Here is a 27,389-nt window from a genome sequence, read left to right as displayed (position 1 = left end):
TTTTTTTCTGAAAGTAACTGTAACTGTAACGAATTACTTTTTAGAAGTAACTTACCCAAGACTGCATAAAAGATCCAATACTACTATGGCGGTGATAGAACGTGCCCTCTGGAGTAACAAGCACTGTTTGCTCTCCCCACAATCCACCTGATGGAGGCATACGCCTTGCTTTGTTGTAGTGCACCCGAATTCGAGTGTTTCTAACTGATTGTTCGAAGTCGTGTGCCTCAGGTACCCTCGATGACGATCGGCCGTCTGCAAGCGTCGCCAAACCTTGATCGGTCACTCTGCCCGCCATCCTTCCTGCCCCGTGGCAACAACGCGTGCAACCGATCTGCGGAGGGGGTGTCCGCCATTAAATTGGAAACGCTCCCCATGGTCAGAGTTGCTCCCTCTCTTGAAAATATGCTCTCTGCATCATTGCAGCAGCTCCTTACAAAGTGCCATATGCTGCCCCCGCCTGCAACACCTGCTTCCTCCCTATCTAATCTCGAAAGGGAAGGTCGCCCCCACCGATGCCAGGAAGCAGGCACACGCTGGCCGGACACTTTTTGTTTTATTGTTCCGTTCATTCTTTTTTTTCCGCGGAGGTAAATGATAAAAACGTGTACATGGATCGGTAGAAAAGAGAGCAAACGCTGTGCCGCGGCCGTGCTCCCCCGTGAGTGCATCGTGGGGAAGCGGTCCCGGCAGGGTCATTGGAAAGCAAGAGACGAGTCGCCGGCTTGAGGTGGCGCACGGGAATGCCTCGGGAGTCGCCGTCGCCGCCGTCGTCGCCGCAGACGCCGTCCGCCCGTCGGATAAAAAATAAATACTGTACAAACGGATCCGCCTTGGGGCGCGAAAGGAACGGTCGCTCTGCTCGCTCAGGCTCGAGTTTCCAGACCGCCCTCTTCGCAGCCCCCTGGAAAGAAAATTATAATCTTTGTTCTGATGCGTCCACAAACAGCACTAAGCCTAAAAAGTGCTGCATTGTCATAGGAATAGAGAAAAAAAAAAATATAAAGGCACGCAAAGTTATAACTGCACACACCAATGTCTCGACTTTTCGTTGAAAGGTGCTCGTGGAACAAAAAAGTGGTCTGTTGCAGATTGGTCTAGCTGGTTATGGTTGGGTTGCATTCTTGTAATTGGCGATGATGGAGTGAAACAGAGGGGTAAAAAAGGCATAGAGGGCGACCGGACCGAGAGGAGGCGCGAAAACAGACAACGCTTAAGGGGCTTAAAAAAAAAAAATTTCTGCAAAAAAAAGTTTATTTTAAAAAATAACATATTTACATCCACCACTATTTACAGAGTATTCCCAGAAAGTTAAATTAATTTACACTGCATAGCTCATTTTTTACAAATTATTTTCTGTCCACCAAAGCTAAAGAAAAGGTAGGATTTGGAGCACTTTGAACACATTTTTCTCCGATGCACTTTTTAATATAAATTTCATTTTAGCCAATCTATGATATTCTTTGATAACGGAAAAACAGGGAAGGCTCATTCTTCCCCTTTCCCGACTGAAATTTAATAAGGAATGCAGCTATAGAACTTCTTTGTCACTTTACGGATGTCTTTTATAAAAAATGTTGACATTTTGTCAAAGACACAGGAGACCAAAAAGTTAACCAATTTTTCAGAAGAGAAAATTTATAGAAATCAATGACGTTTTAGAAAAAAAAGTTCCATAGCTGCACCCTCTAGGCATTCTGCTACATATCTAGAGAATAAAAATCTTGAATATGGTGATAGTTTTCTTACGACAGATTAACTAAACAATGTAGGTGTGTTGCTGATAGAAGCTACTGTAATGTCCTTTTCATTTAACCGACAGACCTAAAATTTTGTTATACACCCTCTAGCATGACCACAAGCCTACCCTGTAAATTTCACTAATTTTAAGACAAGGGTTCAAACGTTGACCCCCCTAGGGGGTGTGTCCCCTTAAAAGCAGCAATGAATCAACAGCTGCGTAAACAACCTTGCGTAAAATCGATAAATTTCGTAAATGACGTCTATTATACGAAGGACGTCACCCAGTTTCCGAATTAATCTGTCGTAGCTGTAGCAGCTATGACAGGTTTTACGCAAAATACTGTCGTACATAGTCTCTACAAACCGTCTTTGAATGTGATCGATTGAGGGCAACGCAGAACAGCGATTACAATTCCAAACAGCGAAACAACAGCAACGAACGCACGCTTCAAGTCCCAGGGTTGGGGTGCGGTTATCAGCAGAACGAGAACGTCGAGGCACTTCTTTCAAACGCGCGCAAGACGTCGAGGCGCTATCGAAGGCAGGAAGCTTGCGCTGGAGGTGGGACGCCCGAAGTTCCTCCCCGGCATCCTCATCTCGTCAGTAACTACAGTATCCAGAAAAATGCCTGGCAGTGTGTGCTTTCACGCGACAAAGTTTTCCCCCGAGGAGTGGACCAAATGCCGTCAAGCTTCAAGGTCACCTGCGCCGCGTCGCGGGAGTACACAAACCCCTCGAGTTTGCACGTAGCCGCGAACGGTTTTCGATTGAACCGCGAAATATCCGCCAACCTGTCGGAGTGACTGGTTCCTGTCCTTTCCGGTAGAGATAACGGTTGGTGGCACCGAGGCGTTTCTCGTCTTTCAACGTTACTTTCGATAAACTGACACCACGGGACGTGGGAGGAGCACGAGTGGGTAGTCTCGAATTTTGCTCCCGCCGCACGAGGGCTCGTGAAGTTGAGGCACGAATGAAAGCCGCCCTTGCGTCCGCCATTGTGTAGGGATTCCATAGCTTCCAACAGAGGGCACCCATTCTGGAAGGGGCCTACGATAGATGTCGTATAAGCTTGCCGGAAGCTCGTCGGTCGTCTTTGCAATGTCTTGCGAGAGAATAACAGCGGGCTGAAGAGCACGACGCTGAACAAAAGCGGCAGCGCACCGAGGTTCGGCGTGTTCGTTGTGCCAATCGTACCCCAGGAAAGAGAAAAGGGCATTTGGCTAGGGATAGAGAAGCAAGGAGGGCTTGTTCTGCAAAGACCGAAGGCCGAGCAAAGGATGGAGGTTCGCCTTCATTCAACTGGCGCAATATGACCTTCGTAGAAGAAACGTCGAAATGCAATCGCATCTTGACGTAGCCTGCAGTGAAGCACTGCAGAAATACAGCTCTGTTTTCCGGTTACGATTATAGATTGACCCCTAATTTTAAATTACAGTTCCCATCCTTCCTTCTGTTCAATATAAAAAAAAAACAAAAAAAAACTTGGCCGATTCAATTATAAAACGCCATTCCTGCCTTGCGAATGCTCGTTTGAATCTCCTTGATTGTATACCAAAAGTTAGCCCACTCCACATTTTCACCCGGTGCACTCTTGATTTTATGTGTACTCCTAGTTCTTCGCGAGTTTTGTCACCTACAATCGCCATTTCTAAAATTTGTATGACAGAAACTGTTGAAGTGTGCAGGTTTTTAAAAAATAAATAAACATGCACACACACAAAAATACATTTGCCAAATTTTTCTTAAAAATAAACATGGGGAACTCTAGAACCTATCTATACCAAATGAAATATATCGGCACTTTTTGAATAACTGATGCTTTTCATTACAAAATTAAATCTCGCGCTTTTGTTGGAACATTTTTTACAAGAAGGGTGTCCCAACAAAGGAGCGCGGTGCCAAGTGGCACGACCTGCTTCTCCTCTCGGGAGAATGTCTTTTCTACTAAAGGAGCTTAAAGGAGCTACCGCCCGATTGAAAGGTTTCAGCCGTATCCATCAATCCGCACTAGTTCATTGAACATAATGATAATTTTTGTAGAAATACAAGCACACCAATCATTTCTCCACTTTGACACCAGGGGTTCGATTTTGGCCAACGCGAGATGTAATTAGCCTTTCGCAGAACGAGTAAAGATAGCGTTTGCAGGCGGTTCGTCTGCTAATGCGAGTGAAGAATGCGGTTTGTTTGCTATGAAGTGCCATTCGCATATACAAGTAAAACAAGAAAGCATTGTACGTCACCTGCTAACAGACCGGAAAAAAGTCGCACGTCTGCAGGCTGAGACAGCGACCATTTGCTATTTCACGTTGGAAGCCACTGACAGCCTGCCAGCGGTGTAGCCAGGGCGGGAGGCTCATAGGGTTTCAGTCCCCCCCTCCGTTGCGCTAGACCGGTGAATAAAACAGGACCAAGGACAAGCACGTCAGACACCACGAGACCTCTCTCGCTGTTTGCAGGTTGGCGAGACGTTCTCGCCGAATTTTCTTCCCGACTGTGAACTTGCAAACGGGCAAAAAGCGCCTCGTTGGTCCATCATGCCCAAGCTGTGGCGCTACATCCAACCAGCAACCGGCAAACGCTCTCGCCAAGACTGAAATCGGACCTCCCCCCCTTTCGGTGACGTTCGGCCCGAAGGAGCGACTCACGTGGCAGCTCCTCCTCCTGCTGGTAGTAGACCACCAGGCGGCGTGGCTCCGGACGCGTGGGGGCCCCCTTGCCGCCGACGGCTCCGCATGGTTCACACCTGCCCTGCTGCAGTTCCAGCTCATTGCAGACGCCCTTCCAGGCTGAAACACGGGAGAAGCGCCCTTTTCTCAGCACCATCGAGCTGTATAATTTTTTTTTTTTGCTAGATCATTCAAGATGATGGGACGTGACTTTTATTTTTCTCCAAGCTTCGCCCCTCCAGACTTTACACCGGGTGTGAACTATAGTCTGGACGATATAATTCTGTTATACCATATTCCCCAGACAGATAAAAAGGAAACTTTTTTTTGGACGGAAAAAAGAAGCGTTTTCTTAGGTACCGTATTTACTCGCATATTGGTCGATACGTCGTATAGGTCGACCCCCTAACTTCAGGGGACCCCCGAAAAAAAAAAAAGTTGAAAAATATAATATCGGGATTCGCGTATTGGTCGACCCCCCAGTTTTGATGAGGCGATTTTTGAAAAACAGGTCGACCTATACGCGAGTAAATACGGTAGTTGCATCTCGAGCAGTCCACACTCCTGGCGCAATCTGCACAAAAGAAAACCCAAGAAACTCGTACACATTACACTCCGGACAATGCCTTCTTAGCTCTCAAAGAAGCGCACATCATAGATATATTGTTCTTAACCAACTCTGCAGTTACCAAAATGCATGGTCAATGTTGTGATTGGCCTAACCCATTTTGGAGCACCTTTCGGACCAGCCAAAACGGTGTTTTGGAGCAGCAAATGTGGCATTTGGAGCAACTAAAACAGTGTTTTGGAGCAGCAAAAATGGCTTTTGGAGCAGCCAAGACAGTGCTTCCTAGTAACAAAAGTGGCTTTTGGAGCAGATATTCTTTGAAACAGAAAAATATTTGTTTTAATTGCTATACAAAGAAAGGGAACTTTGTGTTCTGTTGTGGTCTGATCTGACGTGCTGCGACGGAACTCGCTGCTTGTGTTTCACTGCTTTGACATCCCACAAGTGTAGTGTGCTGTAAGGGTTGCCGAGCAATTCCGAAAAACCGCTTGCCACCGTTTTACTGGTTCCCGAAGTACCAGATTTTCGTCAAAAGTAAGCAAACGTAAAAACCAATCGACTGTAAGCGTCCTGGCTGATGCCTCTGTCGTGCAATCATGTTTGCATGCACGTGAGGGCAACTTCGGCAAGCTTGCAGTTGCGCATGCTTCGTCGCGCGAGCGGAGACAAACGACGGTTCGATTGAAACCGAAACCATGCCACCCCGCTCCGTCACCAACTGATTCCCAAAATTCTGTGCAAAGTATAACTGTCGAGCATACTACAAAAGACAGTCCAGCGGCACATGCTTGCCAGGCCAGCAAACAAGGTACAAGCTAAACGCACATACACACGAAAAAAAGAAAGAAGAAACCTGAGCGCATCGATGTAACACATCGCGAGCCAGGGTCAAAAGTTCTTGGAGCGCTTTGTGCAATGACTGAACCCGAAACAAACAAGCGCGCTGTGCGAGTTCAGCGTGCAGACCATTGCCTTCTTTACTTTAGCTCAGTTCTCTTCACCAACTTTCTTTCGCGGAAGATCTTTCACGTACCGGGCTTTCGAAAGAAAGCCCACCGAGAGAAACCTATGTAATCAATACTTCGACACATCAGTCTTTGAGTTAAAGATAGATTTTTGTAGTAACGCGTTATTTAAACAAGAACAGGAATGTTGATGAACTTGTGGCGGTACTTAGTTTCATCTTAGAAAGCGCCATATCTGCAGCGACATAGAAACGGCAACACCCGACGTCGCGCGACCTCGGTGACTGGAAGGCAGGGACCAAATATAGTTTCCACACGGCCGCTGCTTTCAGGAGCGAGTGCTTCAGCTCACAAAGTAACTCCAGCCACGCAAAAACATGGTTTCGTTTCACAGCATGACCACAAGAATGGTACCCGACACGCTAGCGTCGGAGCGTCCGCACACACCCCACACAGCCGCGTCTATCGTTAAAAATATATAAAAGCATAATAAAAAGAAAGACGCGAGATGAGAATCACGAGACGACGAAAGCACCAAACGCGAGACGGCGGGAAAACCATTTAAGACCGGGTGGACAATTGATGCAGGACACTTTGTGTCGGGCGGCCGCTTGTGCACATAACACACGCATGCTCAATTACAGTACTCAGTTTAGTTTCGGCTTTGAAAGGCGACCGAAATTATTTGTTTGGCGGAGGCTTGGCGCAGATTACCCATATTTTGGCAAATTGTAGCAGGATGTAGCATGGTTAAACCATTGGCGCAGTTTGGCGCAATTGGCGCAGCAATCACATCACTGATGGTGTATCGCAATACACAATATAAAGAAATAAAATCCTCGTATAGGCTGTACCTGTAGATAGTCCACGCTGCATAAAATTTCCGGCACGCTGCCGCCCTCTATTCGGTGACCTTGGAACCGCACGTCGCTAGAGCTAAGGTTCTGCGGTATTTGTGGGACCAAATGCACATACTACCTACGAAAAATGGTCAATCATAACATCAACGAAAGTCTTTAGAGCCAAAAGTGAAAGAATGACACGCAAAAAAACATGGGAATTGTACGGGGACGGCCGAGAATTCCATGCCAGCGCGTGAAACGACCTCCAACTTTCGTCGTCCGAGTTACTAAAAGCACTCCAACGGCTCCGCTATTTCCGTGGCTGCCCTCTTATCTTTCCCCTCAGGCTTACGGGTGCGGGGACAGACGGTCGGGGGCGGGGATGACGTCGTTGTCAATGCTCGAAGCACTTTTCCCAATTGCTAGATAAAGCTACCGGAGCCGGGCACCCCCTCACAACGTCGAGATAGTTGCTTGTGACACGTGGCACCGTTTTGACTGCGAGGGATGTCCCAAACTTTTGTCAAACCTTCAGACTTTTAGCTAAGTTCTACGAAAGATGGACGGATGTTCACGGTTGCACTCTTCGTAACGGGCGGCAGCTTGCGTCACCTAGACTAAAAGCTTTAAAAACGCGGCTTTCTTCCCTTCTAAGCCGATGCATTTCTGTACTTACAAAATTTCACGCACAGACGGCGTTACCCGACCGTTAAGCTAGACTTTCGACCTCCGAAAAACAAATAAATCATGAAGTAGTTACATTTTTATTTTGTAGAACGATTACTAATTGGAAGCGCGCGATGAGATAAGGGCGTCACGATGCAGCACAGCAAAGCAGCAAAGGAAAAAATGAAAAATTTTCGCATACACGCTCAAGTTTAGTTTGACACTCGTCGAACTTCGAGTCGAAAGTTCGGAAAAGTCAAACTCTGTCGAACTCAAAACTCAACCAGTTTGTAGCACCACTAGTTCCCCCAATAGCGCAACCCACACTCTGACCGGAGGTCAGACGGTGGAAGCCGGTGGAACGCCACAACCCAATTTGGCATCGAAACGAGACAAGTTATCCGGTGCAAAAAACGACTCTGTGTGCCACTTTAACGAGCGTCGGCAACCAATGGCCGTGACAAAGCAGGTTTCGAGGGCACCTTTCTGTTTATTCTGCCACTGTCACGCCTCATTTTCCCAAAAAATGGTACACCATCACGTTGGCCAAAGCAGTAACGAATGTTTCCACTCAATAAAAGTACAAAACATGCCTTTCATTGAGGAACTTTGCAAAGCTGAAGCTACAAGCTAGGCTAGGCACTGGATCACACTCTTGAGTTTAATTTCAACCGAGCACGTTGTGCAGTCTCGTGAACTCTTACGATGAAACAGCGCCGGCTTCGGTAACCTCGGGACACTCACGATTTCCGTATATTGCCTCTTGCTTTTTTTCGCGCATCATTCTTTCGCAAAACGGTGTGGCTGGTTTGTCGCACTTCTGATTAAGATGTGCACCACTAACGAAATAGACACGACACGCACCAGCGTCCCAACCTCCTTCTCTCCTGTGTCTTCCGTATTTCGTGCTCTAGAACAGTGCTTCCCGAACTGTAGGCCGCAACAAATTTAAAGGGGAGGGTTATGAAGTGGCTTGGGAGAATGAAAAACTGTGAACCTGGCATCCCTACGGTGGTGTCAACGAGAAAAACAAAGTGCGGTTCTCAGCTCGATGTTGCGCTGGAACTGACATTGCCCAAACACGGGCCTCTTCTTGAGAAACTGCGTTCTGATGAATCAGTTCACATTAGTCATTATGAATGACAATTCCTGCTGGCATGCATTTTTCTCTTGTTTCGTTTAGTGATAATGTCTATACTTCTCATTTTTACTAAGCCGACAACAAGTTTTAATTGGCTAAATTTCTGTATTTGTTTTCGACTAAAGAAAAAAAGAGAGATTTGCGCATTGTTTGTACGCCGCACAAAGTAGTTCCTAGAAGATTTGGTTGTCGGAGGAAGAAGCGGCGCTTTGGGCGTATGTTTTGATTAGGCAACAGAGATCTAATCTAAAACACCACCTACATATATCTTAATTCTTCGTATAAAAGGGGAAATTAAGAAATTTCCCCTTTTAATTTAATTTTATTTAAAAATTAACAAACAGCGACGTGCTGGAATTTCTTTTGGCTACGGCTTTTGAGGCGAAAATGAGAAGAGGTTAGCTGATTCACTTTGACTGAATTAATTGTCAAAAAGTTTCAGCGTCAATTTTGTGTACGACTGCTCACGTACTGAAATCGAAAAGCTTGTGGCATTGTGAAAATCCTGGAAGGTGGGGGGTTACGCTTTTATTTACGATGAGTGGCGGGATAGCAGATTTTCGGAACTGCTCTACAAAATGCTTTACAAGCAAAAACTGTGCTTCCAGATGAGGTTTGCTTGATTCCCCCTCTCTTCTTTGTCTACGGCCAAGGTGCAGCAACATAACGGCCATGCATTTGCATGGACATTGAAGAATGAAAAAGTTAAATTATTTTACAACACTTTAAAAAAAAACAGACTAGACACGAAACGGAGTTCCGTCTTTTTCCGCTATTTGAGCGGCCTTTGAGCTTTCATAATAAAAATAATAATAATCATGCTTTTTGCTCGACGAGATCTCGACACCCTGATACACTTTAGCAAGAAAGCAACATCATTGACAAAGGAAACAAAAAAAAACCTAAAATAAAACCACAGACACGATCGCACCTGCTCACGTGCTTGCACTAACAGAACAAGGGGGAAACTAAAAGAGAAACACAAACACAACCGCTTGTACCACTGCACCGAAAGACACAGGAAGAACAGGCCCCTTTCACCTTAAAGGCTGCCCGTCGCTTACATGCGTTCGCCATCACCGGCAGAACCAATCGCGCGAAGCGAATTCGTCGTGATCGTGCACATCCAGTGTGTGTGACTGATTTACTTGGACATGGCAAACGCAAAAAGGACGACTGGTGCCGCGATGATGCACTTCTGGTGCCGTTAGATTGCTTCCATCGGGTCGTAGCGCCGGCTCCAGTCGGACTTGGAAGTGCAATGGAGTATGGCAGTTTCCCGTAACGGAAGAGCACCGCACAAGCGCTGTGTCAGCATTCGTAAAAAAAACTCGGCATGACTGCCCCGTCGCAAAACAGGCAATTGGCGAGGATGCTCGCATATACGGTGAGCGCATATGCAAAAGTCGAGAAGGAAGGAAACAACCAGGTGCTTCAAAGCAGACGGGGAGAAGCGAAATGGGAAGGTGCCATGCGGTACAATCATACCTCGGCGAAGTCACTCACGAACTCGCTCACTCACACTCACTCACGCTCACCGCGTCATGGTAAAGGGCTGTGAATGACTTCGTGAACTCGGACGAAGTCGTGATGTGAAGGGGATGTGACTTCGTGAACGCGGAAGGAGTCGTGATGTGAATGGGCGTGACTCCGTGAACGCGAAAGAACCCGTGATGTGAAGGGGACGTGACTTCGTGTACGCGGAAGGAGTCGTGATGTGAATGGGCGTAACTCCGTGAACGCGAAAGAACCCGTGATGTGAAGGGGATGTGACTTCGTGAATGCGGAACGAGTCGTGATGCGAAGGGGACTGACTTCATGAACTCGGAAGGAGCCGTGATGTGACGGGGAGTGACCTTGTGAACTCTGACGCACCCGTGATGCAGTAGTGAAGGACTTCGTGACTCTGGTGTATACGTGATGTGATGGTGAATGAATTCGTGAACTGAATTTGTGATGTGATGGGGACTGAGTTCGTGAACTAGGAGTCAGGACTCAGGAGATGTCGTTATGGGTTTGCTTGCGTGTGCGTACTCTTCGCGACTGATAGCCGACTTGACATTTGGAAGTGTCTGCAGCATGTTGGTGCCCAGAAACTTGGAAGGAACTTCTGTTAGAGCCCAGAACGAGATTCGTAGGGGTGGTCTGGTAACGTTTGGGGGAAGCAACTGCAGGGGGCGTTTGCTTTGGAGGACCTTGAGAGAGGATGTGACATTTTGCGTGTGCGACTGTGCGCGGCTTAAGCGCGAAATCGGAAATGGGGAGGGGACTGTGTATTGCAGACGAAGCGGCACCAGCGCTTCCCAGATGGGGATTGGGGGGGAGGGGGGGATGTTTGGACCGGCACAGACTCAGCGGCGACTCCAACAAGTTTGGCGGACCTCCGGCTCCCTTGCCCCGATACTGCGGGCGTGCGTACCCGCGTCGCGTAGTATATGTGCAGCTTAGCGAACGTTAGGGGAGGCTTTGTCTGTGCGCGGCAGACGTTTGAGCCTCCTGCATGGCCGTGGGGTTCCGTTTACGCGGCGCGGCTTGGCGGCTCCTCCTTTCGGTGTGTGTGTCTGTGTGTGTCATTGTGTGTGGGGGGCCGGGGAAGGTGTCGTTTTGCCAGTGTGCTATTCTGCCACGGGAGGGTTTCTCTTCGCGTTGATTGCATCTGCGTGTGTCCGTGCGACCATGTTTTTGTCTTTTGTAAGCGCGTGCGTGCGCGCACCCCTCAAGGAAACACAAATAAAACCGTCTTCCCGGAGCTTTTACGCGAGTACAGGTGCGACCTTAACTGGACTATACAATGTTGGTTTTCTCGCTCTCGCTTAATATAATGCTTACAGATATTATATGATGCTGGTAATATGCGGCATACGCTCGTTTTTATCCGTCCACACGAAAAAGCGTGCGCCGGATTTGATCTGCTTCGGCCGCTGCCGGATTTGATCTGTTTCGGCCGCTTCCGCATTTTTTCAAACGCTATTTAGCATCTAAGATCTCGGGAAGGCTTGACGCTATTCTAGAAAAATCACGGAAGATTACGGGCTTTATCCATATGCCGGAGAATTATGATAATTTTAAAAATGTGAGGAAGCAGCCGATTGGCATCACGGCTTGTCGCCCACGTTTCCTAACAAGCGCGCGGACATGTCCATTGCAATAACAGGCGGAGAAGATTTTACGTGCTCTCAGGCGTTTAGGTGGGGGCTTCGCTTGCTGTTGCCGATAATAGTTTTCATCACAGTCGTGCATATTCCCGAGTTCTTGAATTCTAGGAATACGAACAGAGTTCTTTGATTTCCGTTGAACGTGAATATTGACTAAAGAGGTTTTTGTTTCTGTTTATTTGAGCAAAAGTCAGCTACTGGCACGATACTTGTGTGTAAAAGCCGGACCCCATCAGAAAATGTGCGACGAACACGTGGCGAAACTCAATCCACTAAGCAGCCTAGCCTTACTCCGTGAACAGCGCTTCGAACGCGAAGGCGGAGTACGAGTGTTCAAAGATTCTTGATAAAATGACATAAATCTTTTACAAGGGGGGAGACAGATAGCCCGTCCCCATTTCTGAATTTATCTCTTTTTTATGCTAGCTAGTTTTGCATACGAACCATATCGGCCACATTTTTCTGGAGTGCTTTTCATTTGAGATCGAGACCATTCTTCTTACATAAGCGCTTAGACACTCGTCTCCTCGCTATTTTCCTGAGCAAGTGACTCATTCAAAGGACTGCTGAGCTTTTTCAACAGCGTCGGAGCGATACGAATGGCTCTCACTTCGATCGGAAGTGAGAGCCCTTCACACAGGACCACAAGCAGACCGCGATTGCGTTGTCATCACCGTCATCCTGCTGTTGCAAGCAGGCTACCAATGAAAAACAAGGTGCGCGGTCGAGGTCGAAGTCAAATTCGAAGTAAGTGTTTATACGACGTGCAAGTAGGGGTACCAAAACGTGTCTTCCGCGCTTGCGAACGTTATCGTGACTTATTGAAAAGAAGTAAATACGAAGAGTGGCACAACAATCAGCGGGAAACATAAAGGGCGCTCACAGAACGCGCGAAGACGAGACAGAAAAGCGCGCGCCGTCATTGGTCAAAACCAGGTGTAAATAGAGGTACGTCAGAGCGTCTGAGGGGTAAACAAACACACGAGGTGCGCAAAGAGCAGAATAAGCCTGTTATTTTTAAAACATGGAAAACTATTGAACCGGGCTTGCCGCGTTTTTTTAAACTTTTTTCATGCACGTCGCCGTGCTGTTCTCGGGCACGTATCGTCGGTTCACTAAAGAGCTTTTACTTTCTCACGCTCTTTAGAGCCTGACATATCCAGTTTTTATGACAGGCTGTGTTCCCCGTCTAGAAGTGTGGACGAGCTGTTTACCCGTCCTCCCATCTTGCATTTCCCACCAGACCTTGTTCCAAAATGACCTTTCTTTTGTAACGAAAACAAAATTAAGAACCTGCCTCCATTCATCTCAAAGACTATGTTTGATGTTCGCTGAAGGCGTCCTCACTGACTCTGTCTGCTTGAAGAAATCACCGGTTATCAAGGGGAGCTGAAGGAGCGAAGACGACCTATGTTTCCCTTCGAGATTAGTTAGCTTGCTTCTCCTTGCCAACGTCGTCTTTAATTTCACTAGAAAAACGATAAACGGTAGGGAATTCTTGTAGACGGTTTTTGTGCTCGGTAACGATACCCAATAACGATACTACGCATGCACTAAGACGACAGAGGAGTATCGGGTATCCTTACAGGAATTATTGGAGCAATACACAAAACTCCCTAGTTTCTTAGACGTGTAAACAGGAAGTATAAGCACTTACTTAATTCGTCCCCAACACGCTCGTTTGTGATTAGTGCTTTTGTGTTTCAAGCTTGGGATCAACTTTTGTGTTTCAAGCTTGAGGCAACCTGTAGGTACAAAGTTTGACCTCGCCAAGTGTAGGGAAAAGTTCGCTGTTCGGGTTTTTCCTTTTACGTCCTTTGTCGACCCGTTGTGGCCTGTTCTTTTTTTGTTACTGGTTACGTGTGGAGTCTGTCGGTTTTGGTTTTAAGGAGCCTTTTGGTTTTTGTTTTAAGGAGCATCTCTGTTACGCCCGACGCGCCACTACCGCGCCGTTACTTAACAGAGATGAGTTCATGTATAGGTGAATATGTCGCCGAAATTATGTTCTGGCAATACACGAACCAACGAACTCATCTCTGTTACGTCACGGCGCGGTGGTCGCGCGTCGGGCGCACTTCCGGTCTGGGACTGAAGGCGGAAGTCCCTATGTGAGACGTGTATTCTAGCGTTGTATTAAAAAAAACCTGACAAAAACTTGCCTTCTCGTCAAAACGCCGCGGCTGGGGCTGTACCAAAAGAGTCGAGAAAGGTTTGAAGATCAGTTTTCATGTGCTTGGTTCGTCCGAGAACGTGGATATGTGCCGTGAAAATGGAAAACCAGTCGCCGTCGGACCACGATTGCTTGGGCGGGAAGCAGTTTGGGTTAAATTCACGGATACTTGTTGTCATCAGATTTATTTGTTTTGTTCCGTCATGAAAGCGGGAATACCGAAAAGTTGTTGGGACCGCCTGCATGCGGACGTTCAGTGCGTCTTCAAGATCGAACGGCCGCCTGATCGCTCGAACTGTAGTCTGCTTTTTCAAACGCTTCTGCTCGTCGTCTGCTCTTTTAGACGACACCGGCCCGTGGACCAAATGTTGGCCCGGTACTTGCGATAAGAAGTGAATGCGGAGATGTTAATCGTTGTTACCAGTGACCATCAACGACTTGTTATGCCTCATTCACTTGGTCCGATTCTGCTTGCGATTTTCAGTATCGATGTTGAACATCTCGGCAACGGTTCACGCTGTTGTAGCCCGAGCGACGTCATGACTGTAAATTGCGACCGAAATTTCATCATGCGAATCAGGCTTTAGCGTACCCTCTGCGGCGTCCACGCGGAATGAATCGCCGCATGTCACATTATTCACGCGAAGTTTTGTGGTGTAGCGAGCCTCGGTAATTTCGCTGAGGCTGCTCAAGTAGTCAGGCATTGCCCAAGAAGACGTAGAATCAACAATTCCAACGCAGGAAAGTGCACGGGGACTCACACCGCCGCCGACAACAACGCAATTCAATGGTTTGTTTATCGGCGACGCGGCGAGCTTCTTGCCCACACCCCATCGCGCATGCCCGGCTACGATGGCGTCGGCGAGGAGCGCTCCAGTTTGTTTGTAAACATGAGTTGGTGTATAAAATATAGTGAAAAAATGATGTGAAATGAGGTGCCACTGAGCACCACGTTTTACATGCTCACGTCACGTCATGTGAGTATAACGTTAGAAAATTCATAAGTCCAGATACTTTAGTCCTTGTCATTCGCAGAGTTTTCTCCGTAGGTAGCAGCCGCCTGCATTACTGGTGTTCTCACGGAAAGTGGCGCACTAGCTCCCAATCAATCGCACAGCGTGCCATCCCGACTGAAAGCAATGCCAAGGAGTGAAACTTGAAGACCCTGTCCTCTAATAAAACGCTTCGTAGAGATTCCCACCTCAAGAACTTGCGTCCCATCAGGTTTCCGAGTCTATTATATTCGCGAACACCGCCCCGTCGGACTTTAGCAAATGATTGACTCTTTGTCCAACAGATGTTTAGTCGAACTGTGGTAAAGTTTGAAGGTGGGCCAGTCGGTGCATAGTGCAGAGTCTTTGTAGCAAGTTCGGAGCCCTCACCGGCCTGGCCGGAGCGGCTTGGTTGGTTGTGAACTTTTGACAAAGACCGTTCATACAAGGAAAAACGGCGCAAGAGGACCCAAGGAAAGCAAGTAGAGGACAGACAGCGCTGTGCAAGTGTCGCTGTTCTACTTGTGTGTGTGTCCTTTTGCGCCGCGGTTCCTTTCATGTTTAGTCGAACGGAGCTTCGGATGCGTAGGAGTTTCGAAATACGGAAACATGCCGCCCACAGGTATCGACATAGGTGTAGCGTGCCAAGTACATTCAGCACATTGCGCTATTGTACTTATATTCAGTGACCGGTGAAGACCGCAGTGCAAGGTCTGCCTTCAGCGCGAGGTTTCTAGCCTCCGGTTCACTGCGCATCCGACTGTTGGGGCTGGTATACGTTCTCTGTGCCTCGACTCTCGAGGCATGCGTATTTTGCGCGCCCCGGGAACTTTGTCTTTTATTGATTTTGTGTGCATGTTATTTTCGTGGACCTGCGTCACCAGAAAAGCACAAGCTTGCAAGCGCAGCGAATGCTCGGCGGAAGGGAGCGAGTGCGCGCTGGGGGCTTCGAACTGCAGTTTTAACCAAGTTAAGAATGCAGTAAGCTCCGCATTTTGCGTGAGCCCACTACAGTATAATTAGGGCTCCGCGTTTTCGAATAAACCCTATGAAATCCGAAGAACACTTGCCGTTTAAACTTTTGCCGATTCGGGTTTATCCGAAAAACCCCGAATATTTGGGGGTGCCAGAAGTAATAACGCCCGACAGGTCTTCATATTTCCCCGGAATTTACAACAAGCTTTACGTTTGTCATCCTTTCTAGTTGAAACTTATGAACTTATCCCGTTATTATAGAAACGAGGTAACTTCTCTTACGACCACAGTCGAAGTCTCGCATATGAAAAGGCTGATTTACTAAATTCGCAAACTGCTGTTTTCTAAATTTAATTCGCACCACCGAAGAAGCCGACAGACTCCGCATTTTGTATACCATTAAAGAAAGCTCCGAAAAACACCCCGAATTCATTCTAAAAAAATTGCAGTGGCTTAGCTCGGCTATGCCAGGATATACGTAGCGTAAGCTTAGGTTCAGCTGGTTATTCTTAGCTTTCCTGGTTGTCTACGATTAGCTTGATTATCATGCTTACTGCTGCTTCAATGACACAGACGGTTTACGGATTATGTGACTACTTCGGGATCCGATGAGTTAAGCTTCTCCGCTCTTCTTATTGCGGAGGAGGCGCCGTGTAACCGAGCCTTCGGTTGCACGTCAAAAGATCCCCAGATGGTCCAAATTAATTCTCCGCTGGGGCGTGCCAGATGCCCGTCGTTGGTTTGGCCAGCTGTGCGCCGTGTTATGTATCAAGCAACCAAGCTGCCGCCCAGAACAACCGGACAGCGCGAGCCATGGTCTCGAGCGGGTCCATGCGCGCGGCGCGTGCATCGGGGACTGACCCGTGTGACGCAGCACGGCTCGCCAGAAGCCACGCGAAACTGCTCAACCTCGGCCAGTGTAGCCTACGCTACAAAATAAACTCCGAAAAACACGCTCCGATTCTATTCAAAAATGAACTCCGAAAACACAGTACGCTACCTATAAAACGAGTCTATGCGCAGCCAAACCCCGGCGTAAAACAACGAGCGCGAGGCGCGCGTGAATCGCGCGCCTCGCCTCGGTTCAAAGCTGAAAAAAGTGGAGTCGACCGCCATCATTAGTTATCTCGACTGCATTTCGCTCAAAGTAGGTTGAGGGACACGAACACGCTCAGAAGTAAACATATTGCTTTGAGGTGAATGATCCAAAGAGTGGTTTAATTAATGATGAGGTGTACTCTGACCAACGGGTTCGAATAAAACAGATTTCATTGCTTCGGCAAGCTGCAGGTCGCCTCTTGAAGAGGTTTTTCAGGGGAGGCACTTACTTTTTTATTTATTTGTTTAACTGACATACCATCAGGGCCATCGGCATTACAGAGGTGAGCGGGAGTTAGAAGAGAACAAAACAAAGCTGTACACCTTGGAGCGCAGTCTGAGCTGTATAGATTATTTACGGCAATTTTAAACATATAGTAAGTGGCAATTGTGGCAACAGATGAGGGAAGGTAGTTCCATTCCCTGGAGTTTTTGGGAATGGATGACTCTTGTTTTGGAATGTCTACTTTATATATATATGATGAAATCTGTGACAAAATATTACATGGGTGATTCAGCGGTCGGTTGTGAAGTATTGCGTTATTATGGTATCTCTTATGAAAGTGACATCATCGCGCTATTTTACGACGTAACGTGAGGTTGGCAACGATAGGCTGGTTGCCATGGATCATAATTATTAAGATAAAACACACAAAACAATTTTGTACTGATCGAACGACGGTTAGCGAGCGAAACCTGGCCCACGACGTTTCATCGAATGACACTTTAGCGAATGGCGACGTTCATTTGACCGAATAGATAAAATGGAGGCCGCCGCCGTCCTGTTTTCGAGCTTGCCAAACCTTTGGCGATGGACGCTCGAACTTGAGTTCATTTAATTTTCCCCAAACTACAGCAAAGCACCCCTTGCTATCGTTCCGAACAGACCGCCTGGCGCGGTCTGTTTGGATGCCCAGTTTGCCGCCCCTACAAATGCCTAAACGTCGACTCGCGTATGTGACCTCTATTCGCTAAAATGTAATTCGCTAAAACGTCTTCGTTCATATATTATGGACTCGTATTAATGTTTGTAAGATATTTCACAAAAATCGTGCACGCAGGTTCGTGTCTGTCTCTCCTTTTTGCCCCCTCGGTGAGTGGTCGTTGGCAAAAATATAAGCGCCTTCTTTTTGTTTTCGTAGAAAAAACCGTGCGCAACGAAAGTAAAAAAAAAAAAAAAAAAAAAAAGACAGGCCAGAAGATTTTGAGGTGGGGTCCCCTCCACAATCACAACGCCGACAACCAGGCGAAGTCTAGGGAGCCTTCATGTGCGCTTTGCTAGGGTGATGCCACCCTTTGTAATACCGCTCGCCGACAAACCAGCAGCCATTTTGGTTCTGGGCATCCGTGGGGCTTATAACTCTCCCGGAAACAAGCACCTTATCTCACAAGTTCGGAGCAGGGAAGTCAAGAAGCCGCTCGCTCTCCACAGCATGCGCACACGATGAAGAAAGCGCGAAACAAAACGAAAATAAAAGAAACGGGAAAACAAAACTAAAAGCCAGAGGGAACTAGCTAAACAAACAAAATGACAAGAGCACGGTGCGTCACCCGGCCCAGCCCAACACTCCCCCCCCCACCCCCCCCCCCCCCCCCCCCCCCCCACACACACACACACACACACACACACACACACACACACACACAGACACACACTGAAACACACATCTGGACTCCTGGAGTCGTCAGCGCCGCTGCGAAAGAACTTCGAGGATGGCTGAAAGCCGGAGGCAGTGGCGGTGGCCGCGGCCGACGCCGCTTTCCGTGACCTCGGTGACTCGGTGAATGGCTGTGACTCGGTGAATGGCTGTGACTCGGTGAACGGCTGTGACTCGGTGAAGGGGCGTGAAGTCGAACCGGTCGAACGACTTCATGAACGGGATCAGTTCACGGACGTGAGGGGAACGACTTGCTGAACTCGATGAGCTCGTGATGGGACGGTGAGCGACTTCGTGAATTCAGAGTTGGAGGTGATGGGATGGGGAATGCTTCATGAACTCTATAGGATTCGTGATGTGACGGTGAAGTACTTCGTGAACTTGACGGATTCGTGAAGTGACGGTGAATGACTTGGTGAGTTCAGAGATTGCGGTGAGGTGATGGGGATGAGTTTGTTGTCCGGTTGAACTCCGTGATGTGAATGGCCGTGACTTTCGGACGTCGGTGTACTTTGTGATGTGAAGGGCCGTGAATATTAGACATCGGTGTACTCTGTGATGTGAAGGGCCGTGACGTTTGGACGTCGGTGTACTTTGTGATGTGAAAGGCAGTGACTTTTAGACGTCGGTGTACTATGTGATGTGAAAGGCTGTGACTTTTGGACTTCGATGTACTTTGTGATGTGAAGGGCTGTGACTTTTGGATGTTCCTGTAATTAGTGATGTGATGGTGAGTGAGTGGGTTCGGAAATGCCGACCTATGGGTACAATGGGCTGACCTGACCAGCCAGTTTGACCATGCCACCGCTACCACGACACGTCAAGGTAATTACAGCCTTTCTCCACGTGCAACAACCTTGCCGGAGCTCAGCGCGGGCAGCGGCCGAGACAGCATGAGCCCTCTCGTGCGCTGCAGTCTGCCCCCCGGAAACTAAAGACATGGCAGCATCACGCATGCGCTGAACGCTGGGCGAGATCTGTCTATTGCTAGCCTGGGGTCTTTGACGTGCATCGCGCTGTGGCGATGCACGACCACGTGCCGGTATGACGCTTGTCCGGATCGAAATGGGCAGGGACGGGGCTCGAACCTGGGATCTCTGGGTTCTGCAGCGCAAGTTTTCGCTCCGCACACTCCGAGCTGCGGCGCTATAATACGCTTGGCAACCGATCGCCACTCAAAAGGCAGCTGTGGTGGAACTTTTCTTTAGAGACGCCACGCACGACAATGCTTGTACCGTCGAGGTATGAGTCATATACCAAGCTCGTCTGTGCAACATCACTGCAAAGCAGCACCACAAAACGTCCCATTGCCACCGCCTTTACCACAATACTGCAAGAAAGGGGAGGGGAAATCGGTGGCCGAGTGAGTTAGTGCACCACAACTTCGAGCACATCGAGCGAAAGCTTGCGCTGCAGAATCCTGGAATCCTAGGTTCCATCGCCACTCCAGCCCGCCTCGATCTGGATGGTGAACCGGTGTTGCCACACTTAAAGGAGCTGTGCAACAGTTTCAGTGCTTTGCTTAAATAATTTGGGAGTTGTTGCCTCGACCTTTCTGAAGTAAAGAACAAAAAACCACTTTTGCCTGCATGTCCTAGTTTTTATTTTAAAAATGGACGAAGATTGAGGTTTCCGGCACCTCTCAACTCCTTTACCATCTTCCGAGTCACGTGCGCTGTGACGTCAATGGGGGTGGTGCGGAGGTCCTGTGAAGTTCTCTCTTTAGAGCCATCAGTGAGCATCGAGAACTCTTCCGCTCGCGACCACGTACTAGCGGGCGCAGCGGGAACAATATGGTGAAAGGAGGAAAGTCTCATCCGCATCCGGACATCCACGTCCGCCGCTGTTCCCCTCCCCCTTTGGCTTCTGGCGGCAGCAAATAGAGCTGACGGTTTTGTGGACCTAGGATAGATGGTACCACTAAAGCTCCATATAATAAAAGTTTTGTCGATGATACCAGGTTTTTGACGCATTTATATTTATGTTGCAACGACAAGATTTATAGAAAAGTTATGCTTTATCGAGCGGGTATTCGCACAACTTGCTATCTTTCTACAAGACCCCCATTGACGTCATGCCACGTGGTTCTCATGGCCGCCGCTCGCAGCTGCAGGTCGGGGAATATAGAAATTTTTGCCTCGCGATTACGCGGCGGAATCACAACATTTCGAAGGAAGGAGCTGTGTTTTCTGTCCTTCGTGACAAGATGAACAATGTCAAAAGTAGAAGATGCAAATTCTTTCAAGGTTAAAATCGCTGCACAGCTCCCTTAAAAGCAGACTGGCTTCACGCTTTTGAGACATGCAACATCTAATTTGCCTTTTTCTTTTTTTTCTGAGAAAAAGGGCGACTATTTTTTTTGGGGATGCAGCGTCTTCCAAAGAGATGGTATCTGTCCGGTCTGGGGGGAGGACAGAAAATTGAAAAGTAAAAAGATATGAGAGCCTCACAGATGCACTCTTTGGAAACACCGGAGCACAAAAGTAAAAGCAGACGATTGTTGGACACTCCCCGAAGGTGAAATAGTTTCGTGGTCCCTTCGGAACACCGTGCCTGGAATACGGCACGTTTACTGCACATTAAAAAAGCGGTCCCCCGACTTCCGGTCGACGTCGCAAAAGTGTTGTCTCGTCGCTGGCCACATGGACGTGACAGACGCCCGTTCTGCCGGACGTCGCTCTCCAACGAACGGACGCCGCCACGACGGCAACATTCACATTCGCGCACACTTTTTACCAAGACTTGGTGCCACCGACCGCTGGGACTGCAACGTCCCGATAGCACGTGTTGACTTCCGCAACGTCGTTTTCCACCGCTTTCGGACTGCTTTCGACGCTAAATGCACCGGTCAAAGGCGTGTCCTGGAACCACGCTTCGTACGGAGGGAAGAGGAGACTCACAGGTGTGGAGGTACCTGACGACGGCCTCGTGTTGCAGGGCACCGGCCTCCGGGGGTTCCCCTCCGCGGGGGCCACTCTGAGAACGCCGTCCGTTCGTCTGGCTGTAGGGGGGTCTCCCACCACTGCAACGCAACATGCGGAAGAGATGTGGCACAAGCAGATACAAAGAGACAAATGGAAAGAAGAGGCTACGCTCGGAGCATGGGCACTCAATCTGGGTTTCACAGGGTGCCCCGACATTTCCCCCGAGCCCCCAAACCCCTTCAACAGTCTCTTCCCTAAGCAAAGCGTTTTTTTAGTCTAAGGGAAGAGGGGCTTAGAGGCTTTTTTTTTCCATTTATTCCACGATCTTCGTCGTATTTGTTGGTAACATATTTTCTTTCGTGCAGATTTCCGATAGCTCTACAAAAACTTACCTTACAAAAATGTAAAAAGGTTGCGACGCAAGAAAACATTGACCACACCGAAACCAGGCTGCGGACAAGAACATAAAACTGCAGAAATTGTGTCGTGTTTCTGCTAAAGCTGTTTGTGGCTGAGAGAACTACACTTGTTTTCACCTCAAGAACCACAGTAAAAAAAGTATGACTTCTCGCGCAGCACTACTAATTTCCTTCTTTATGCTGAGAATTGAGATATATGTAGGTGCAGTTTGGATTAGATATATGTTAGCTTATCAAGACGTACACATTTCAAACGCCAAAAGCATCGCTTCTGCCTCCGACAACCATATCTTGTAAGAACTACTTCGCGCGGCGTGTGAACATTGAGCAAAACGTCCATTTTTCTTGAGGTGAAAACGGGTATGAGGTCTCTGGTTCCATGTGCGTGTTTTTAAAAAGAGTTTATACCTTAATTCGACTAAATCTCCAATCTTGCATAATGTCCAAAAGGGACCCTGCGAGGATTTTCGAATACATTAAAAAATAAATAAAATATGTCCCGCCCCGAACCCGGCTGCTCCGCAAAGTCGCTTCCCCCACAAGCGTTTTGGGGCACATTTGGCATGTGTGATACCTTCTCTGCTGACGAGGAGTCAGCGGCGAAAGGAAAAAGGAAGGTGATGCTCTGGCTCTGCCTTGCATCAGGGGAGGGGGCAGGGATTTTAAGGCAGGTATTGCCTGTGGCCAGGTTCTGCAATGCGCTTAAGACATAGCCGCATGCTGCGTCACTGCGCATCTCTCGGTAATGCACACCCGATCGTGTTCCCCTTAAAGGGCAACTCCACTCAAAAAGTCGACCCTATCGAAATGACTGGTATCGCTTTAGGAGGTCAAAATACGGTCATGTCCAAAATATCACGTCAAACCGACGCCGCGTTACCGATTAAAACCAATATTAAAAATGTTCCCCCGGCTCGGTTAGCGGCCCGAAAGCGGGTGAGCAACGCTGTCACCGGGTGAGCTGGTGAAGCAACACTGGGCGATGACGTAGGTCTGGTCCTACACTCTCGTACGGATGCCGCAAACGCTTCGTTTCCCGTGGCATTCTACGATTCTGCTGACGGCACGAGGTGTTTACCCTATTATCCTGTGTTCTCCTACTTTTATTAGTGTCCACGCAGTTCCTTTAACTCCAGCATTGCTTCCGCGACAGCGAGGAAGAGAGCAAGGCGGTGCTGCTCGCCCACGCGCGCGTCGTGGAGCCGGAGAGACTTGCCGGGCTCGCGTTGGGCAATGTCAAGCACGACTTGTAGTGCCGTGGGTTGCACCAACAAACCGGCGCGCAACCCGGAGCTGTGGTTCCACCAGTTCCCAAGAGACCGGAAGAGGCACGAGGTGTGGGTCGGTGCCGTTCGCCGGATAGACTCCAAAAGATCGTTGACTCCGAGCTCCAACGCGAAGCTCTGCTCCCAGCACTTTACGTCAGACACCTACACACGGAATCTGCGGCTGCTGACTGTTGCAGGTTTCTCCACAAAACATGCGTCTTTGAAGAACGATGCGGTGCCGTCGCTGTTCGCGTACCGCCCGCTGGCTGCTCGAACACGATCGGCCGGACGCAGCAGGTCGCGGCTGATCTAACTAGCGTGCACATAAAGGCACCTTGGCTTTAACAACTTAGACCACTTGTGGATACATCTGTCCATCTATCTCCCATTATTTCGTTTTCTCTCGGTCCGCGAGCAAGAAACAAATACAGTCACGCTGCGCCAGCACCGACCGCGCGTCATATTTCTAGCAGTTGGATTCGCTTTTCGGTCGGCAAATTTATAAATACACACTAAAACTTACTACATTTGGTGCATATTAACAAAGTGAAGCGGTAAAAATAGAAAATGTGCATCTAACTTTCTGTTTTGAAACTCCACGTGCGACTGAGCCGACACTGTCGGCGCGTCGGCTCAGAAGCGCGGGACGACGACGCGCCACTAGTATCAGTGTTGCCAAGCTGCTTCAGTCGGTAGTTTCGGTTTCGCCGTGCCGCCGGAACGATACTTGGATTCGCAATATCTACAAAACTATGCACACTACCGAAAAACAAATTATATGTCGTGATTCAGGGTCGCCGGCTTCGACTAAACAGATCATAAACCAAAAATTGTAAAAATGGAGTGGAGTTGCCCTTTAAGGGGGGACACTGGCTAGAGGTTAAACTTCTCAACTACTGAAGTGATGGGAATGAAATCTGCAGGGGAGATTTAACTTCAGATGTAGGCGCACTCTGCAGACTTTCACCTCTCTAGGACAACTTTACATACCTGCATAAGATCTGTCACTCTTTGTTAAGAAATCTATGATATGCAAATGAAGCTATTCAGCATCATTTTACCTGCTTGAATATAAAATGGGGGATGTGGGACATTAGGCTATGCAGTTTTTACAACTCAAATGTAAATATTTAAGGAAGAGTGATTACCTTAAAATGTGAGATGCATATCTGTCCTATGTCAATTTTTGAAAACAGTTTTTTCTCAATGAGGACTTTAACTTAAAACAAAATAAAGTAGATAGCCCGATTCCCCCCCAGAAAATTTAGGTTCAGAAACATCTTGATTGTGGCATCAGAAACATTTTACCGTCGAACAAAAGATTCCTTTGTATGAAGTTGCAGCAAAAAGTGGAACTAAGAAAAATGTATTCAAACATTGAACTCCCTTACCTTGTTACTGCCTCACAAGCGCAGAAAGTATTTAATATCAATGTAACTATTTGGTGCATAGTTATGAAATTTAGAGCAAGGGTATGCAATTAGTTCCTAAAACCAAAAACCTCAAAATTGAAAAATGAATTTTTTTTTTTTAAATATTAAAACTTGGGTTTATGCCCCCCTTAATCTGACGGAGTGGAACGATGCCCAATGTCGCCGAGCCCCTTTTCTTCAATTTTGCACACTTCCCCCTCGTTTACACTACGGTGTCCTCAATTGCGGTCCCTCGATTTCCACCCAACAATGTCGCACATTTGTCACCCGTGTCCTGCAACAATCCTGCCGCGATGCAGCATTGGCCGCCCGTTCCGTTGCGGATTGCATTTCAGCTCTACGGTGTAAAAAGCTTAACGCGGCCATGCAACAACGTTGGGTAAGAATGTTTCTCACTTTACAGGACCTTACTGGTGCCGGTATAACCCGAGAACACTCAAATGCGACGCCACCGACCAAAGAAGCTTCTTTGTCGTGGCGAGATTCTGAGGATAAAAGCGGACACTTTGTTTTCGGTCTCTCCTTCGCAAAACTCGCGGACAAGGTTGCAGGAATGACGCCGACAATGCAATCCTTGGGATTCCGTCGTTGAGCTCCGCGCAAGCATCTGATCTGAGCTTGTGGCAATCGACGCCTTGACGCGCGTTCAAACAGCAGCTCGTCGTGCCCGATCGCCGCAACGGTGAAAATGGCCAAACCTCGCCGGCGCGTGGAACTCGGCGCCCACCCAGTGCTCTGCCAACCCCCTGGCTATGTTAAACAACGGCAGCATTCGATCGGCTCCAGATAATGCGGCCACTTGTTCTGGGGTCCAGTTAAGAGGGTAAACGCTGTTCGTTTTCTCTTAAATCTTTTACTGCGGCTGTCATCGTGTGGCAAAAAAAAAAAATGCATGTTTTATAGGTTATAAATGTCGAGGAATGATTATAAGCGGTATTTACCAAAAGCAAAAAAATTGCTCTACGATTTGGGATGCCGTAGCCAGCGACCCTTGCATTCCCTCGTACCTTGTGCTGAAACTTTTACGACCGATCGTACAGAGTGCAACATCCGACAATATTACACACGAGACGAACGTTGCGAGTTGCACCAATCCTGCAGCACAAAGAAATGGAGTCTGCATGCAGAAAACTTTGCTAAGGGCAGCGACACCAGCTCGTCGTACTGATCGACCGATCCGCACATTGTTTCAAAAAGCGGGGCTGCCGGTATTGCGTGGCTCGAGCTCATATTTGTCGCCAGTAGCCCACTGCCGCCTCATTCCTTCATTAATGCCGGGATAAAGACAGTGGTGCTCTATGTCGTAGAGAATGCCACTGTCTCGACGCAATGGGTCTACGAATGAAAACAACTCAGAAACTGGAGTGAGTGTGGTACCCCTGCCCGCTTCGCCCGGAGCATCCACTTTGCCCCAACAAGCTCGTAACATTGTGGAACACACAAAACAACAGCATCAAGCAGTTTCGTCGTGCCAGATGGTTACCAGATTGTTAGTGTTCATGGCAATAATCTATAGGTGGTATTCACTGGCGGCCATAGCTGTGTCCTCTGTTGCAGACCGCCAGCTCACGATGGGCTTCAACAACGCTTTTGAAATGTGCACTTCACACCACTAAGATTGTGAGCCTTCTCTGACAATAAGTGGGGTACTGTCTTGAGCACGTGCTGCGAATGCTGTGCTCAAGAATGCAACCCAGTGAATACCACCTATTAGGAGCCGGTTGGGACGACACTGGTGCCGTTATTTCTCGCGCGCGCATACAACATGACTTCGCAACCATGGTCTGTTACCGGTTTACCACACACGCTCGCACACCTTTTGTGCTGGTGTCACAGAAGAACAAATACACCCTATGCAAAACCAGAGCGGTACACCATCTCAAACCAGCGCATAGGCAGACCCGATTAATTTGCACGTCGAGGCACCGGGGCCGAAACGGCCTCGCGATCAGCGAGCGGAGGGCCCGTTTGGTTTCATCGCCCTAGGGGTCCGACAGCTCCCGACAAGGACCCAAAAACTTATCGAGGAATGCATCGAGCTCATAAGTAATCGAGCCATAGTCCACGAACGGCGGGAGGCAGCGATCCAAGGGGGGGACCGTTCCCCTCGCAAAAGCGCGGGAGGGGACAGAGACAAAGAAAATGTAAACACCCACCTCATTTCGGAGATCCGCCTCGGGCTCCCACGGCACTCCTCACTCACCACTTTCAAGCCTGGCGTACGAAGAAAAAAATAAAGAGATAGAGAACATAAACGAAACGAGGGGATGAGTGCGGGGCCTAAGTGACGTGGGGGTGGGGGCCGATGGGTCCCCAACCTCCTTCCTCGAGATTCCGTCGTGGGGACAACCCCAACACTCACCCGACGAAGCACGGTTTTTGGGAGACGCATCGGGACCCTTGGACACGGCGAACATGCTACTGCGACGGCGGTTGAAAGGTTGCGACGTGCGCCCTGCCAAACATGTTGGCCCCCCGGGGAAACAGGCGCGATGTTCAGAGGGCCGGGTTCACGCCGAGCCCATGCACCGCTTGCCTTCCTGCCAACTTGCCAGCAGCGGACATTCGGCAAGATGGCGGCGCCCAGTTCTGGTAAAGTGAGGCGCGGGGGAACGGTTCATAATTTGATCAACTCCATCTCACGTTCAAAGTTTATTCGAGATCCGAGTATGTTTTATTCCAATTATTTTGTAAATACATGCC

General features: G+C 48.4%; 1 protein-coding gene across 1 annotated transcript; it reads right to left on the bottom strand.

The window, feature by feature from the left end:
* Positions 1-537: 537 nt before the first annotated feature.
* Positions 538-27,280, bottom strand: LOC115311831. The gene is made up of 5 exons (XM_029970684.3): positions 27,049-27,280; positions 26,843-26,900; positions 21,543-21,664; positions 4,392-4,532; positions 538-904 (listed from the first exon to the last, which is right to left on the bottom strand). Exons 1-5 carry the CDS (start codon positions 27,101-27,103, stop codon positions 867-869), a joined length of 414 nt encoding a protein of 137 aa, XP_029826544.2. The 5' UTR covers positions 27,104-27,280; the 3' UTR covers positions 538-866.
* Between the last annotated feature and the right edge of the window lie 109 nt (positions 27,281-27,389).

This window comes from Ixodes scapularis, unplaced genomic scaffold (genome assembly GCF_016920785.2).
Source record: "Ixodes scapularis isolate PalLabHiFi unplaced genomic scaffold, ASM1692078v2 PGA_scaffold6__148_contigs__length_123643588, whole genome shotgun sequence".
Lineage (NCBI taxonomy): Eukaryota > Metazoa > Arthropoda > Arachnida > Ixodida > Ixodidae > Ixodes > Ixodes scapularis.
The sequence above is the reverse complement of the archived record's forward strand: the minus strand, read 5'-3'. Positions and strand labels throughout refer to the sequence as shown.

Coding starts and splice junctions, on each gene's coding strand:
- LOC115311831 (XM_029970684.3), bottom strand. CDS start 27,103: ATGTTCGCCGTGTCCAAGGGTCCCGATGCGTCTCCCAAAAACCGTGCT. Junction 26,901..27,048: donor CAAAAACCGTGCTTCGTCGG/GTGAGTGTTGGG, acceptor TTCGTACGCCAG/GCTTGAAAGTGGTGAGTGAG. Junction 21,665..26,842: donor AGGCGGATCTCCGAAATGAG/GTGGGTGTTTAC, acceptor GTTGCGTTGCAG/TGGTGGGAGACCCCCCTACA.